Source organism: Schistocerca piceifrons, chromosome 3 (genome assembly GCF_021461385.2).
Source record: "Schistocerca piceifrons isolate TAMUIC-IGC-003096 chromosome 3, iqSchPice1.1, whole genome shotgun sequence".
Classification (NCBI taxonomy): domain Eukaryota; kingdom Metazoa; phylum Arthropoda; class Insecta; order Orthoptera; family Acrididae; genus Schistocerca; species Schistocerca piceifrons.
Window position 1 is genome coordinate 348,644,431 of NC_060140.1, and position 17,837 is coordinate 348,662,267.

Below are 17,837 nucleotides of genomic sequence, written 5' to 3' on the forward strand. Positions count from 1 at the left end.
TGCTCACTAATTTAATCTCAACAGCCTCAATAATAACACTGTCCCAAAAGCTGTATGTGCACACAAATATCTTGGTGTTGTTATATAACATAGGGTGACCAGTATCCAAACAATTTTCAGCAATAGCAGATCTACTTGGCTACTGTAATCATGTGTGCTATTTATGCTCAGTACATCGGTCCTCCACAGTGCTGATAGTCTGACCGATATATCCCATGCCACACTACAAGGAATGCAATATATACCCAACTTACACAAACCAAGATCATCCTTAACAGAACCCAAGGCACTCTTATTTTAGATGGAGATTAGAAAAAATTTTCACATCATTTTTCCATAAATTACGGCTGATCTTTTTGGAAGTGCTTCCACGTAAGGGCAGAAAGGCAGTAGACTTAGGTGTTGACTCCGTATTGTCATCAATCACCCAATGCACAGTTGGTCAATAGCACAACATACATTCAATCTGTCTTTCACTATAACCAGTTTGATGAAATGTAGCTTCAGGATGGGCCAGCTCAGCTGGCAAAGTCTCAGTGTCAGAATTGACATGTGCCCTATGTACCAAGGTATGAAGTATCCCTTCACGCTGAGCCAGATGGTGACAGCTATCAGCCTGTAAATACAAGTCAGTGTGAGTATTTTTCCGGTAAACTGTATGTCCCAATGATCCATCAACCTTCCTCCTAACCAAAATGTCAAGAAAGGGAAGGCAACCATCCTCTTCCACCTCCGTCGTAAAATGAATGTTCGGGTGGATCGAGTTCAGGTGTTCTAAAAAGGCATTGAAATTCTTCCTATCATGAGGCCAAACAACAAAAGTATCATCAACATATATGAAGAAACAGGCAAGTTTCAAAGGCACCAACTCCAATGCACATTCCTTGAAGTCTTCCATAAACAAATTTGCAATCACAGGAGACAATGGACTACCCATCTCAGCTCCATCTGTCTGCTCGCAATACTGGTCATTGAATGAAAAGTAAGTCGATGTCAACATATGCTGAAAGAGATTAGTTAATTCAACACCAAACCTAACCTCAATTAACTGCAATGAATCAGGCAGAGGAACATGAGTGAAGAGAGAGATCACATCAAAACTTACTAAAATATCAGAGTCATTCAATCATATTCCCTCCAAACAAATTAAGAAATCAGCTGAGTTCCTGATATGATGTTCACACCAACCAACTTGTGCACTTAACAGAAAAGCAAGGTGCTTGGCTACACAATATGTTGGAGCACCAATATTGCTCATTACAGAATGGAAAGGAACCACTTCCTTGTGTGCCTTGTGTGCCTTACGAAGGCCATATAACCTATGGGGAACATCGCTATAGGTGTTAAGACTCTTGATAGTGTTCTGTGACAAACCACTTTTCTTCAGGAGGCTGTTGGTCTTTCACTCAACACTTTTCATGGGATCAGCATCGATTCTGCGATACGCTGAGTCAGATATAAAGCGTTGCACCTTTTATACATAATCCTGTTTGTTTCAAACAACAGTGGCATTGTCTTTGTCTGTAGGTAAAATAACAATATCAGGATCAACTTTGAGAGAGTGTAAAGCAGCCCTCTCTGCTGCTGTTACATTACTCTTGGCTGGACGAGCCCTAGTCAACAAATGGCATGCATCCCTCCTAACCTCCTCTGCAGTTTCAGGAGGTGGTTTGCAAACTGCCTGTTCAATTGAATTAATAAAATCAACTACTGGCAAACTCTCTGGTGTCGGTGCAAAATTTAAACCCTTCCCTAGCATGGATAAGGTTGCATCTTCAAAAGATTTCTCTGTGAGATTTATCACAGAAGGTCAAGATATAAAATCAGACTCTGCTTGATGGAAATGTACAAACTTTGCCAGATGCTGAGCAGTAACAGAAATGTATTCCCAATCAGCTTGAGTCCATGACGCACTGTTCAACCAACCCAAAGCAAATTTCAAAGCAACTATTAAATGGAAACAATTCTTTGGAAACAGAACCCAAATGCCAATGAGTAATATGAATCCTTTCACACACAAGAGCCAAGCCACCACACTGCTTGATGCGATTGGTGGCAGGAGAATTAATATGGTGCACAACCTTGGCAAATGTTGGCAAATTTTTTGTGACAGTATAATCAATTGCAGTTTTACAGAAACTCTAGTAGGGACTGTGATTGTATTTTGCATGTTGAAAAAGGTGAATATTGATTGAAGTTCTTGTTTTTGTTTAGAATCCTTGAGTTAATCAATGTTGAAGTCCCCACAGAGTATGAAGTTGCATTTCGATTTAATAGCCTTGTTTAATACATTATCTAAGCTATTGAGAAATGTTATTAATTTAGTGTCAGTGGTCTAATGACATTAATGATTACATATCATAGACATGTTACTTGGCCTCATTAGACTTGTGAACATCCATCTTCATCAGTCTTCTCCTGCTACCTGATAGGTTGTTTCATAGCAAATAATGAGCTACTATCACAACACAGTCAAATTCATTTGTTTTGTTTCATTGCATTTTTTGCTTTAAACTTACAATTATCAATTTGTATGAAGCAATTTTAACTATTAATATATCACAAGTTTGCACTTCATGTCATCTATGAGTGGTTTAACAGAATCAATCAATGGAAACTCCAACTGGAATATCAACAATATAAGCAAACGATAGATTGCTAGTCACTGTAAAGATGACACATTAAGTCGCAGACAAAATCAATGAAAATACCCTTATACATCTGCTTTCCGCAAAAGCCTTAAGCAGAAAAGGAAATACAGACAGTTGTTCATTCACATAAGCAAACACACCTCCTGCACACATGACCACCATCTACAGTAGCTTGGACCAATAGTAGGAAGGGGCAGAGAAGGAAAAATAGTAGCTGAATGTGAACTGGGGGAAAGGAATGAAAGAGGAAGTCACCTAGAAATTTGCACAAAGCATAATTTAATCATTTGCTAACATTTGGTTTATGAATCATGAAAGGAGGTTATATACATGTAAGAGACCTGGAGACACTGAAAAGTTTCAAATTGATTATATAATAATAAGACAGAGATTTTGGAATCAGATTTTGAACTGTGAGAGATTTTCAGGGGCAAATGTGGATGCTGACCACAATTTATTAGCTATGTACCGTAGATTAAGCCTGAAGAAATTGCAAAAAGGTAATAAATTAAAAATACAGGACTTGGATAATTTGAAAGAACCAGAGGTTGTTGAGAGTTTCAGAGGGAGTATTAGACAAAAACTGACTGAAACAAGTGAAAGGAATATACACTGCTGGCCACCGTAAATGCAACACCCTGAAGGAAGCATCCGAATCAAGTGAAATTTACACCATGGGTTTGCAGCGATGAGATTTGCAACTGATTAGAATTTCAGCGCAGACGCACATCATGCACGCCTGTGGTGCCACCTCATAGCGCCATTTAAGGCTTGGCGATTTCGACGAGTGTACATTCGGCACGTGTGTTTACCTTGTGGTTGTTTCACAAGACGATCAGTTATGCCTCGTAGACAACAGCGAACATCTTTTGATCAAGTATCCGAGTTCGACAGAGGAAGGATAGTGGCTTACCGAGATTGTGGATTATCATACAGAGAAATCGCTAGTCGTGTTGGACGAAACCAAACAACTGTAATGCGGATATGTGACCGTTGGATGCAGGAGGGTACGACGGACCGACGTGGTCGATCACATTCACCTCGGTGCACCACTGCACGTGCTGATAGGCAAATTGTGCGCATGGCAGTGACGGATCGCTCAGTGACATCCCGAACCATAGCACAGCACATTGCGGCTGTAACGCATCATCCAGTGTCTGCGCGTACCATTTGACGCCGTTTACAGCAGAGTGGTCTGTCCGCAAGACGTCCATTGCTTCATCTACCATTGATGCAGAACCACAGACGTCTCCGTCGCCAATGGTGTGATGACAGATGGATGTGGAGGGCAGAATGGAATGACGTTGTCTTTACTGACGAGGCACGCTTCTGTCTGCAGCACCACGATGGTCGGATTCGAGTGTGGAGACACCATGGAGAGAGGATGCTGGACAGCTGCATTATGCACCGCCAGACTGGTCTTGCACCGGGTATTATGGTATGGGGCGGTATTGGATATTACTCTCGCACGCCTCTAGTACGCATTGCCGGTACTTTAAATAGCCGGCGCTACATATCCGAGGTGCTGGAGCCAGTTGTCCTTCCTTACCTTCAGGGCTTGGCCACAGCCATATTTCAACAGGATAATGTGCGACCACACGTGGCACGCATTGTCCAAAGGTTCTTCGTCAATAACCAGATTGAATTACTTCCCTGGCCGGCTCGCTCTCCGGATCTTTCGCCGATAGAAAACATGTGGTCCATGGTTGCTCAACGAGTGACCCAGATTACATCCCCTGCTGCCACACCAGATGATCTTTGGCAACGTGTGGAAGCTGCTTGGGCTGCTGTACCCCAGGAACACATCCAACGTCTCTTTGACTCAATGCCGAGACGTGTGGCAGCGGTGATCTCCAACAATGGCGGCTACTCTGGCTACTGATTCTGGCAGGAACCACATGTCACAGACGTCTGTAAACGTAATCATTTGATACTTGGTCAACATGTTATCTACAAAATAAATCTTGTTGTGCTACCTCTTGTCTTTCTTGGTGTTGCATTTACGGTGGCCAGCAGTGTATTAGAAGACAAATGGAGATATGGAACATTGAGAGCAGTAGAGGATCAAATAGGTAAAACAGGCAAGGCCTACTAGAAATCCTTAGATGTCACAGGATATACTTAATTTGATTGATGAAAGGAGCAAATGAAGCAGGTGAAACAGAATGCAAATTATTAAAAAATGAGACTTACAGGAAACACTAAATGACAAAAAGGAATGGCAAGAGGCCAAATATGGAAGTTTATATTACTTGGTGAAAGATAGATAATGCCTACAGGAAAATTAAGCTGGCATTTGGATGCAAGAGAAGCAGCTGTATGAATACAGGCAATGGCCTTGCCACAGTGGATACACCAGTTCCCGTGAGATCGCGGAAGTTAAGTGCTGTCGGGCTTGGCCTGTACTTGGGTGGGTGACTATCGGGGCCGCCACGTGTTGTTGCCATTTTTTGGGGTGTACTCAGCCTCATGATGCCAATGAGGAGCTACTCGACTGAATAGGAGCAGCTCTGGTCAAAGAAAACCATCACAATGACCGGGAGAGCAGTGTGCTGACCACATGCTCCTCCTACCCGCATCTTAAGCTGAGGATGACATGGCAGTTGGATGGTCCCGATGGGCCACTTGTGGCCTGAAGATGGAATGCTTTGTATGAATACAGGTATCAAGAGCTCAGATGAAAAACCAGTACTAAACAAATAAAGGAACACTGAAAGGTGGAAGTTGTATGTAGAGGTACCATACAAAAGAAATGAACTTGAAGTAAATGCGAACATGTGATGTGTTACGGTAGCAAAAGGAACCTGTGATCACTGAAGGCAGTGCCACAAGTTCCTCCAAAAAATCGTAACACAACACACACACAAATGTAATACTTACTTATGTAAATCCACCCGACGATGGAGGTTTAAACCTTCGAAACGCGTCAAAATAAATAAAACGGTGACTGGTAACAGTGAACTTGTTGTTTCATTTAACTTGAAGTAATATTATTGAAAGGGAAGAGGACATAGATGTAGTTGAGATAGGAGATACAATAATGTGAGAAGATTGTGACAGAGCACTGAAAGATGTAAGTTGAAACAAGGCCCCTGGAGTAGGTGACATTTCAGCAGAACTGAAATACCCACAGACTTCAGGAAGAACATGATAGTTCAAATTCCAAAGAAAGCAGGTATTGGTGGGTGTAAGTATCACTGAACTATCAGTTCAATAAGTCATGGTTGCAAAATACTGACATGAATTATTTACAGAAGAAAGGGAAAATGGCTAGAAGCCAACATCTCAGAAGATCATTTTGTGTGAGGCATTACTGACGTTCTGATTTATATTAGGAGATAGGTTAAAGAAAGGTAAACCTATGTTCACAGCTTTTGTAGACTCAGAAAAGCTTATGACAATGCTGGCTGGTATGAATTCTTATTCTGAAGGTCAGAGGTAAAATAAAGGGGGCAAAATGTTACATACAGCTTATACAGGAACCAGATGGCAGTTATAAGGGGGTCAATGGGAAACAACAGTTGAGAAGGGAGTGAGTCAGGGTTGTAGACTATTCTCAATGTTATTTAACCAATACACTGAGCAAGCAGTAATGGAACCAAAAGAAAAATGTGAGACAGGAATGAAAGTTCAGGGAGAAGAAATAAAAACTTTGAGGTTTTTCAATGACATTTTAATGTTGCCAGAGGCAGCAAAGGTGTCTTGAAAGGAGGATATAAGACAACGTTAATAAAAACAAAACATGGGCAATGGAACATGCTCAAATGAAATCAGGTGATGCTGAGAGAATTAGATTAGGAAATGGGATAGTAAAAGTATTAGCTAAGTTTTGCTATTTGGGCAGTAAAATAACTGATGATGGTTGAAGTAGAGAGGGTACAAAATGTAGAATGACAATGGCAAGAAAATCACTTGTGAAGAATAGCGATTTAGTAACACTGAGTATGGAAGTAAGTGTTAGGAAGACTTTTCTAAAGTTGTGTGTCTGGAGTGCAGTCATATATGGAAGGGAAACATGGACTATAAACAGTTTAGACAAGATGAGAATAGAGGCTTTTAAAATGTGGTGGTACAGAAGAATGATGAAGATTAGATGGGTTGATTCCATAACTAATGAAGAGGTACTGAATAACTAAAAGAAGGGTTGGTTGTTAGGATGCATTCTGAGTCATAAAGAGATGACTAGCTTATTATTGGAGGGAAGTGTGGGGGGTAAAAGTTGTAAAGGGAGACCAAGAGATAAATACAGCAAACAGGCTCTGTGTTGGAGTAGTTATTCAGAGATGAAGGGGCATACACGGGATAGAGCATCATGGAGAGCTGCATCAAACCAGTCTTCATACTGAAGACTACAATAACAGCAAAACCAACACACAAATTTTTATAAGAATGAATGAATTATATTTTTCACAATTACAGAGAATCTCACTGTGAAGCTCATGAAACAAATAAATAACATTTTACTTTACATTATACACATATTACTTGATCAAATATATTTTCTGTAAGTTCTTCCTTTAAGTTCATGACTGACATGACGCATTTCAACAAATAATGTGCATTTTCATCCTTCAGGCAATAATCACGTATAATCATGATCACATTAACAGTAGGTTAAAAGAAAACCACGTTAATTGTGGATGTCATTGCTGTTCAGTTGGTGATACAGTCACTGATAACTTTATGTAGTTTACAAATTTTACAATATTTCCTTACAGTATGGAAACATATTTACTGGACATGATTCAGTGCTCAACTGTTTCTTTCATGAAAGTGGAAAATACACTCATGCCAGTTAATGTCTAGTCAGATATCTGCTACACAAGAACACTCCTCATATTTGCATAAAAGCTACAACTGCATGATAAGAATACAGTAACTAAGAGCAAAATTTTTCTTATATTATGGTGTTATTACATTGATTGAATTTAGCTCTTTGATTGAATTTAGCTCTTAGGTAGCAATAGAAGAGGAAAACAACAACAAGTTTAGTGTTCCAATACTAATACACAGACAATACTTTTATGTGTACAGTGCATCTCAGTACTGCTTGATACATGTGAGAAATGAAACGGTATATATTTCTTAACTATTTTAATCACATATTAGGAACTCCTGGCTTATTCAGAATAACTAACATAGTTTTTGTTACTTATCAAATTGTGTCACCAATTATAGCCAACAGAAAGTTGTACATGCAGTTGCCATTCTTAACCAGATTTAAGGCTGCAGAGATATTTATCATATGATCACAATGATGCACAAACTGTGAGAATGTTACAATTATGTTTGTGCCTCTCACAAATGACTTAGCAGTGACTGTTATGATGATAAACATTGCACACTAGCACATATTTAAGATAAGATGCAACCAACCAATGTTATACTGGCTGGTAGCCATATTAATGTATTGTGTTCCATCCAGTTTTTGTTGGAACTGGTTGCCACATAATCGTGTATCGAAAATAAATTAATACTACATGTGGGCCATTTTAACATAAGGGTTTTATAGTTACCAGCTTGTGTAACAAAGAATATATGTATCTGTATTCTTTTTTCTGAGATTACTCTTCCAAAATTTTACAGATATATACAGAGTGCATGAGCAGACACCCTGAACACTCTTTTCTCAATGTCTCATTATTTTATGTTTGTTCAATAATCTCTTTCAAACTTGACCAGGTGCCAGTGGCAAAGCCAAGCACACCAAACATAATAATTAAAATATTTTTCCAGAGGTGCCAGTAACAAGTACCAAGACCAGGTGAATCCCAGAATGTAGCCAGTTCAATAATTGCAGGGAATATGATGCCCATAGTAGACAAACTGACAGCTCCAACTAGTGAGATGAAAGGTCCTATGTTTGGCACTGCAGCTGCCACACCCACTGCAACAGAGTAAATGTAAAAATTGTTATTTTATTTCAGTATATTATAGAAATATTTATTTTACCTGCCAGTAATATTAATAATGACTTGAATGTAAATCTCTTTTGCTGACATGACGACAAATTATTTTCCTTCATGAAACTCCTGCAAATTTTCTCTAAGAGGATAAATCTTGATTAGTGTTCACCCCAACATAAAATAAATCAATCAGGTAAAAAAAATCTATAACCAAATAAACATCTAATTATAAGTTGGTGCAGACATATATAGAAAAAAATAATAAAAACATGAGCACTTTCTTTCAAAAGCTATAAAAAGGCAATAGCAAATGGCAGAGAAGCCAACCAAGATGTTAGACTAGGAGAAAGACAGCAAGACAGGACAATAGGGAAACTATAATTGTCTCCTTTAATCAAATATCCTGAATGACTTTTCTATTTAAATTAAACACCACGTTTTACATTTTTTCAGACAAAGTAAGAGCTATTTCGGGGAGTCACTGGTTCCAACACTGATTTGTGGAGAGCCTTTCACTTTACTACCACCTAGGAAACAGACGTTTTCTTTTTTATCTAGTTGTAAACGGTTCAAGCACAATATTTTTGGCAGTGTGACTTCATATGAATGTGGCAAAATACTTGCCTGCCAAAATAGAAGCTTTTTATTCCTAGTATTGTGTTTTATGATAGTCAAATACACTGCCAGAAAAAAAATAGTACACCTTGAAAGACGACACTTGATTTTGATCTGATGATGGCATATGCCAGCTGGGAGATAGTAGATGTACTGATAATGGTTTCAACATTGTCAGCCATCAGACAGAGTAGTGGCATAGCTACCAGAGCTTCACTTGTGTCTACCCTTCAATAGGGAATGCTCACAGCCAAAAGACTCAGTGTGATGCTAAAGTGTGAAGCAAGCAGGCAGCCATGCCATGGAGATGCACTAATGCTTCCTACACCTAAATGAGTGAATTTGAAAGGGGCCAAACTGTGGCATTTTGAGTGGTGGATTGGTCCTTTCAGAGAATTGCCACACAAGTTGGATGAGCTGTATCAGTCATGCAATGATGCTGGTGTTAGTGGTCACATGAACGTTCTCACACTTGTAGATGAGGTTCTGGGCATTGATGCAGCACAGATGCCTGCCAGGATTGTTGTTGTCAGGGCAGCAGTGGCAGAGTGTACAGCCACATAGCACAGATGGGAGGGCATGTGGAACTACAGAGACACACACACACACACACACACACACACACACACACACACACACACACACACCTCTAGCCTATCTTCCACCATGTCACAGCATCGCCATTCACAGCTCAACTTTTGCTGTTAGAGGATTACTTGGAAGAAGGAATGGTGTACCATGATCTTCAATGATGAAAGCAGATTCTGCCTGCATGCAAATGATGATTGTTGCACAATGACGTAGACATGGTGAGTGCTGTCTTGCAGAGAGTATTTGTCCTTATGGTCTGAGGTGTGACAAACTACAACTCTTGTTCACCTCTCATTTTTCTGGAGAGGACACCAACCAGTGCTTGGTATGTGCAGAATGTCGTCAGATGCATTGTTTTGCCATTCTTGCAACAGCAAGGTGATGTGTTGTTCCAACAGGATAATGCTTGCCAACATACTGCTTGTGAAAATCAATATGCTCTGCGAGATGTGCAGCAACTTCCCTGGCTAACACAACCTCCAAACTTGTCTCCAATCAAGCACATGTGGGATGCCAGAGACAGAGCCTGCATTGCCACCAATGGAGGTCTACACTATGTACCAACATGGATGTTTCAGCAAGGGTCGACACCTGGTACCTCAGCACTGCATGTGCTTTTAATTTGTAAATGTAATCACTTCATGTACTCCACAAGAACTGTTGCAACAGTAGATCATGAGTGAATTGGTAACCTCTAAAAGGGTGTCCTAATTTTTTTCTGGCAGTGTATTTGAAATGATTTGTCATAGGAATTCAGTTTTCCTGTAAACATTAAACATTATTCAATCATTCATCATTAACTGAGTAATTCATTCATTAATCCACAAACTGTGTTCCACAAATTTCATAATGAAGGGAATTCTTGTGGGGTGTAGACTCAGTCAAGCTAGCTTAGTACAATTTAGTTTTTGCAAGTTCCATGGTTCAGTATTGCATTCTCTCACTGTTTTGTTTTTCAGTTGTGATTAATTGTTGACAACAGACGTCATAAGGGAATAAATGCAGTGAGTGGCTGTTGCCAGCAAGCCCAGCTGCCTCAAGAGTTGTTTACAAGAGGTTCTAGTGTGGACACCACATATTATCCTGTGCAACACATAATTTTCTTCCTCAGTGATAGATTACCCCAAAATATGAAGCCATAAGACATAGGAAAGGTATGTCAGCTTTAACATTTTTAGTTTCAAAATCTAATATTAAGTATCAGGAAAAGTTGTGAAGTTTACATGTTTAACAATATTTGTACCACAAGACTTAGGGTCCACTTTCTTATCAATATTGTTGAGCTTGGTCAAAGAACATAAATAAATGAGTATCTGTACTCTTGTTGAACATACTGTGAGCCACGATCCTTTGTATGGCCCTTTTTTTTTTGCCATGCATATAACTATTTGTTGTATATCATTGAAATGTTTGAGGCCCTTTTCACATGGAGTGTTGTAATAAAGTGTTAAATAATATGTCTATTAGTGTTTTCAATACAACTAAACAGTGGCAGAATCCTCAATATGTGAGAGAACTCTCAACAAATATAAACACCTTATAATTTGGAATATTCTGTTTCATTCATTCATTCATTTACACTCATGTGGTTCTTATAATTATGACTGGTCTAGCCATATGTAGTAGAGAAATGGATATCTTATGTTTCAACTCAGTTCAGTAAAGCTCAAATATAACAATAACAACACTCTCTCTGGTACACCTGTAGTGATTATTTCCCCATACTGAAGATATTGTTTTGTTGTGTGCATGACCTAAGTTCCTTAATGCTACACTCTACATCCATTAAGTTATATGTATAAAATCTCATCATCAGCAAGCTCCCTGATATAATAATATTTCAGCTGCTTTAGGAGAGTACTGTTAATTGTGTGATAAAATGCTTTTAAAAATTCACAGACAGTATTTTGTCACTTAAAATTAATATGATATGATTTATCAATTTCAAAATGGCATATTATATGACACAATCCTTTTTAAATTAGTTTTGGTGAATTATGAATTGTGTTTTATTCATCTCATGACACAAATTTGCAGTCCATTTGGAGACATGTCAGAAATTTATAATACAGTTACAATCATTTTTACATTAATAAATAATAGCACTACAATAAATAATAACACTATAAGGATATTTTTTGGAATATATAACACATTTTATCCATCTCAAATATCCAATTTGTCCTGCATGAATTCATCCACTGAGTAATAACACTTCAATGTCAGTACCTCATACAGCTTTCTTTTAAGTGAACCTAAATTCATCTGCATCAACTTGTTCCCTTTTAACATATTACAAATTTTCATTCCCATGTATTGAGGTCCCTGGGCATACAGTCTGAGGTGGTGGGTGGGGAACATAAAATTTTCTTTGTCTCTAGTGCCATGTAAATGGATAAAAGATTTCCCTCAAATAATTCATGTGTTGTACAAAAACCATAATCTCATATATGTATAAGGATGGCTGAGTTAATTTAAGTTTTCTAAATGATGGTCGACATGGTTCTTTGTGATCTTCAGTGCACATATTTCGAATGATTTTTTTCTGTATTTTTAGTATCCGCACTATGTTTGTCAAGTTACCCCAAAAAACAATACTATATGTAATAATAGATTCGAAGTAGCTTGTATATGCTACTTTTCATATGTCCATGTCAGTTGTAGTTGATAATATTTGCATTGCAAATGCAAAGCTGCTCAGTTTGTTTGGTAGGTATTCAATGTGTGCCTGCCAGCTCAAATTTTTACCTACATTTAAACCGAAGAATTTGATGAGTCAGCCTCTTCTATATCTTGGTTGTTGTGTACAATCTTAATCTGCTCACATTTTGACTGTTTGGTTTTGAACTACATCATGTGAGTCTTAGATATGTTTAGATTCAACTCATTTGGCTGGAACCAAGTTTCTAAGGTACTGAGGGCTCTGATCACAGATTTGGGAATTGTTTCTGAATTCTGATCTTCAACTAAGACAGAAGTATCATCTGCAAACAGAACTGATGGGGAGCTGATATCTAATGGTAAGTTGTTAACAGAGAAGAGAAATAGGACTGGGCCTAATATGGAGCCTTGCAGAACACCCTGAGACTTTTTTTTTTTTTCAGACAGAAAAATAATATGCACCATTTGAATAGATGCTAACTCTTTACTTTCTGTTTGATAAGTAGGATTTAAGCCATTATAGGGCACTGCTGCTAATGCCATACTTTTCAAATTTGTAAACAAACAATGCATGGTTTACAGAATTTCTCAGTGAAACTGTTTACTGCATCTGTGGTGTTTTTCTCCTGCTGAAAACCAAATTGATTGTTTAGAATAACAGAATATTTTGCAAAGAAGTTTTGGATTTGTGCAACAGCAAGTTTTTCAAATATTTTAGATATGACTGGGAGATTCGAGATAGGACAATAATTTCCATGCTCTCTCTTGATCCCTTCTTGAAGAGTGGTTTGACTTTAGAATATTTCAATACCTCTGGGACACAGCCCTCTTCAAAACATTGATTTATTATTTGAGCTAGTGGGTTTGAAATTCTGTTGTGTACCACTTTACTAACTTTGGTGGGTATTCCATCCCAACCTGCAGATTTTTTGTTTCTTAATATTAGCATAACATTTTGTACATCCTTCACAGAAAATTTTAAGAATTTTGTAAAGTTTTCAGAGTTTTCACCTAGGCCAAAGGGATTTACTTTGTTGTGATAATCTGTTACTTCTATGTCAGACTTTGCTACATTTATTAATAATTCATTAAAGTACTCTGGTATTTGAGTTGGACTTACAATAGTTCCTTCATTGTCAGTTTGACAAAGAAGAAGAAGAAGGAGAGAGAGAGAGAGAGAGAGAGAGAGAGAGAGAGACAGAGAGAGAGAGAGAGAGAGAGAGAGAGAGAGAGCAGCTTTACATATTACATGACATCATTTCTATGAACTCTTTGTAACTCCAAATACAGTCAAACTAATTATCTCATTTTGATATAGATATGTTATGGTTCTTATACATCAGCTGGTAAAAGTAGCCACTGCAGGCTACTTCCACAAAGTGTATTAACAACTATTTATGACTAATGTTAATGTATTAATAATGATTATGTGATCTATGTTCATCTATATTGGGAGAAAAATGTTTACTTTGATACAAGCCACTGGTATTTCTCTTCTGCTATTACTCAACTGTTATTTTTATCTAATACTTCAAACAAAGCATCTGTGTAATTTTACACAGCTGTCTACATACTGACAAAGTCATGATCTAGTTAATAAAAATGTTGGAGATATGCAAAATCTATCTTCTTGTGTCAATATATTACAATAAATTCAAGGATCAGCTAAAGAGATATTGTTTTCCTTTGTTTTTGAACATCTGGATGTTTTTAATTCCATGCCTAATGTCTGTGTCTAACCTGTAACTAGTTTGGGTCATGTGTGGCCCATACTACTTTTACAGTGCTGTTGCTGTCTGCCATTTCTGGTGTTCTTGGTAAAGCTTGGTGACTGCTTTCTTGTTAATACCTTCAGCATTTCTGTTAGCTCAATAGTCTTTTTTTCCCTCCTGAACTCTGTCTTGCATTCCTCAGATCATTTCCTTATATCATTTTGATTAACTTCTGTAAAGGATGTTAAGAACAGTCTGGTTTCAATAGCTAAATCATAGTTACCCCTCATAATTATTATGTCTTGCCTAATATGAAATTCTGGAAGGTTTTTCTCTGTTTGCTTGATCCACAGGGACACAGATGTTTTACCCTAGTTGGCTACTTTGAAGATCTGATAGGACAGCTCATAAGGGTCCATTCTGTACAGTTGGCCATAGAACACTAGTTGTCTTCTTCTGATTGCATTGGTGAAGTTATTTTCTTGATTTAGGCAGAGTTCACAATTAGGTTTGTGTCATTGTCTCCCATCCTCTAGGATCCTTGGTGCCACTAAGTTTCCTTTCTTGTAATTTGAAGAATCTTATTGAGGTCTTGTTATTTAGTGACAGTCATTCTGCTGGTTAGAGGACTAAAGCTCTGACTACTGTGTTATGATGTCTTAGTTTTATATTGATCAGCAGCTATTTCAAGGTGAACATATTTCTGCTAGCATAGATGCTCTATGTAGTTTCATTTTCCTTTGTTCAAAAGCTACCATTTCACTGGGATCATCTAAAATACATTCCTCAAGATGCTTTATGTTTTGGATCTCTTGATATACTTATTAGTGTTGCCTCTATTTGTTATCAGGCCATCTTAAATATTGGTAAAGGTTTTGGTCTTTTTCATGCTAATCAACAGGCATGTCCCCTGTGCTATTAAATGCAGTGCCTGGAGTTGCAAAGAAACCTCTCACATGGCATTTGCCAGCAAGATCAGGTCATCAGCAAAATCCAGGCATGGAATCTTTTGGCTGTCTGCTTTGATCCCTGTCCTTAGCCCAGTGTTTGCTGGTAGAGATTTGGTCCATTCCCTGATGACATTTTTTCCATGACATAGTTAAATAATACACACTACCAGGAAAAAACTAGTACACCCTTTTAGAGGTCTCCAGCTTGCACAAAATTTACTGTTGCAACAGTGCATATCGAGTGCATGAGATGATTACATTTACAGATCTATAGCACAAGCAGTTCTCAAGTACTAATGTTGATTCACTCCGAAACAACCATACTAGTACATGGTGTAGCTTTCATGGGCAGCAATGTGGACACTAACTCTGGCATCTAGTTGATCATACAGATGGCAAATGCTGCCATGGGACACATTATGTCATACCTACTTGATCTGCTCACATTGTTTTGTCAGAGTTGTTGGCTGACAAGTCCCATCATATCCCACATGTGCTCAATTTGAGACATGTTCAAAGATCACCATGGCCAGAGCAGTTGCTGCAGATCTTGCAGAGTAAATTGATTTTCACAGCCAGTGTGTGGGCAAGGAATATTCTGTTGGAATTACACATCATCTTCCTGTTGCAAGCATGGCAAGAAAATGGTCTAACTATATTTTGCACATACCAAGCACTGGTTAGTGTCCCCTCCAGAAACATGAAAGGTCAACAAGAGTTGTAGTTTGCCACACCCCCAACCTTAAGGACTGGGGTGGGGCCAGTGTGTCTTAGACAAATACACTCTACAAGACAGCACTCACGCTGTCTACATTGCATGTGCAAATGATCATCACTTGCAGGCAGAATCTACCTCCATCATTAAACACCATGGTGCTCCATTCCATCTTCCTAGTAATCCTCTGACAGCAACAGTTGAGCCATGAACATCACTTCTGTGATGTGAGTGGAAGACGGGCTAGAGGTGTATGTGTTTGTAGTAGTCCCACTGTTAATAACAAGTTTGTAACAGTTCATTTTGATACATCTAGACTCACAAGCCCTCTTATCTATGCTGTGATAGCTGTAATATCTGCCACTACCAACCTGACAACATGACAATACTAATTGGCATCTGAACTGGATGTCCAGAATCTCATCTATGGGTGTGAGAATGTTCACATGACCACTATAACAGAATGATGGCACAACTGATGAATCATATCCAGCTTGTGTGGAAATTCTGTGAAGGGACCATAGCACTATTCAGAAGGCCACTATTTGGCCACTTTCAAACTCACTCAGTTGGCTGTAGGAAGCAAGAGTGTGTCTGCATAACATGGTCACCTACTTGCTTCACATATTTGCTCCACAACGAGTCTTTTTCCTGTTACCATTCCCTATTAAAGGGTGGGTACAGATGGCGCCCTGGTAGCTATGCCACTACCCTATCTGTTGATCTGTTGGCAGATGATGTTGAAACCATTATCAGTACAGATACTATACCCTAGGTGCCATAAGCCATCATCACATCAAAATTGAGATCATCTTTCCAGGTGTACTAATTTTTTTCTGGTAATGTACATGAAATGTTGTCTCATTGCCTTACCCCTATATTGATCAGGAAACTTCTTGACAGCTGTCCTCTGCACTCTACATTGGATCTGATGTTTTAGGGCATGGTCTCATGTGTCTTTATTGAGAGTCCATAGCTAAACTATGAAAACTGAAGGTTATCAGTTTTATAATAATCTAGATGTAATTACCATAAATATTGGTGTGAACAGAATAACACTAGTAATAATTTTATGTTATTATACTTTACAGAAGTAGCTTGCATGTCTATTCTGCCTATTAATGTACAGATTGACTCATTCCTATCTCTGTATGTACTCCTTCATTGTGGCATCTGTGAAACACAGTGCGTGAATGAATGACTGAATGAATGAATCGCTTGTGAGATCATTTACGGTTCTGTTTCAGAAAGCTCTTCCTAAAAACAAGTCTCACTGGTAGTTAACAAGCACTTTCAAAAATTTGGGTTTGTGTATATTTAATAACCACTAAAATATCCCATCAAGTTATCACAAGATTTAAATAGTTTCTACAAACATTTTCAGACCCGGAGGGGTTAAACCCACCTGAAAATGTTCTCTGACTGGACAGTGTATAAATTATACCTGTCATCTGATCTAATACATTAAGATGATGATTGTGTTAATTTTCATTCTAGAATAGAACATTGCACATATGGGTACTTAAATAAGCAACATTATGAAATAGTTAATGAAGTTATAAACCTCTTACCTGTGCATAAAACAAGAACTGTCCTTAAGGCATACTCAGCTAACAATCTGTAGGAGCCAAAATAGTGTTTTGATGCGTTCCAGATGACTTCAAAGGGAACATAGAACTGCAGTGCATATGTGAAGAAGATTGCCACTGCAATCTTGATCTTAACTAACTGGGCCAATCTGTAAAAATATACAGTTGTTATGGATGTGCTTAATTTGGACTGTTCACACTTTTTAAATAAGCTTTCTCTTTCTCTTTCTCTCTCTCTCCCTCTCAATCTCTCTCTCTACTCTTTACTTTCTACTACAGAGTGAGGTGGTGGATTCAGGAAGATGATGGCTCAGAATCACATGCAGCTACCCAGATTTTGACTTTCCATGATTTCTCTAAAATTTTCCTAAATCACTTGAGGCAAATGCCAGTATGGTTAGTTTGAAAGGGCACAACCAGTTTCGGTCTCCATTCTTCCCTAATCTG

At 38.3% G+C, this 17,837-nt stretch overlaps 1 protein-coding gene across 1 annotated transcript in view; it reads right to left on the reverse strand.

Moving 5' to 3' along the window:
* Positions 1–7,806: 7,806 nt before the first annotated feature.
* Positions 7,807–17,837, reverse strand: part of LOC124788652 (proton-coupled amino acid transporter-like protein CG1139) — a 145,212-nt gene continuing 135,181 nt past the window's right edge. Inside the window, exons 8-10 of the mRNA XM_047255928.1 lie at positions 17,373–17,539; positions 8,315–8,538; positions 7,807–7,938 (exon numbers count right to left, since the gene is read on the reverse strand). Of these exons, the coding sequence (XP_047111884.1) occupies positions 7,807–7,938; positions 8,315–8,538; positions 17,373–17,539 (523 nt within the window). The remainder of the gene's footprint in view (positions 7,939–8,314; positions 8,539–17,372; positions 17,540–17,837) is intronic.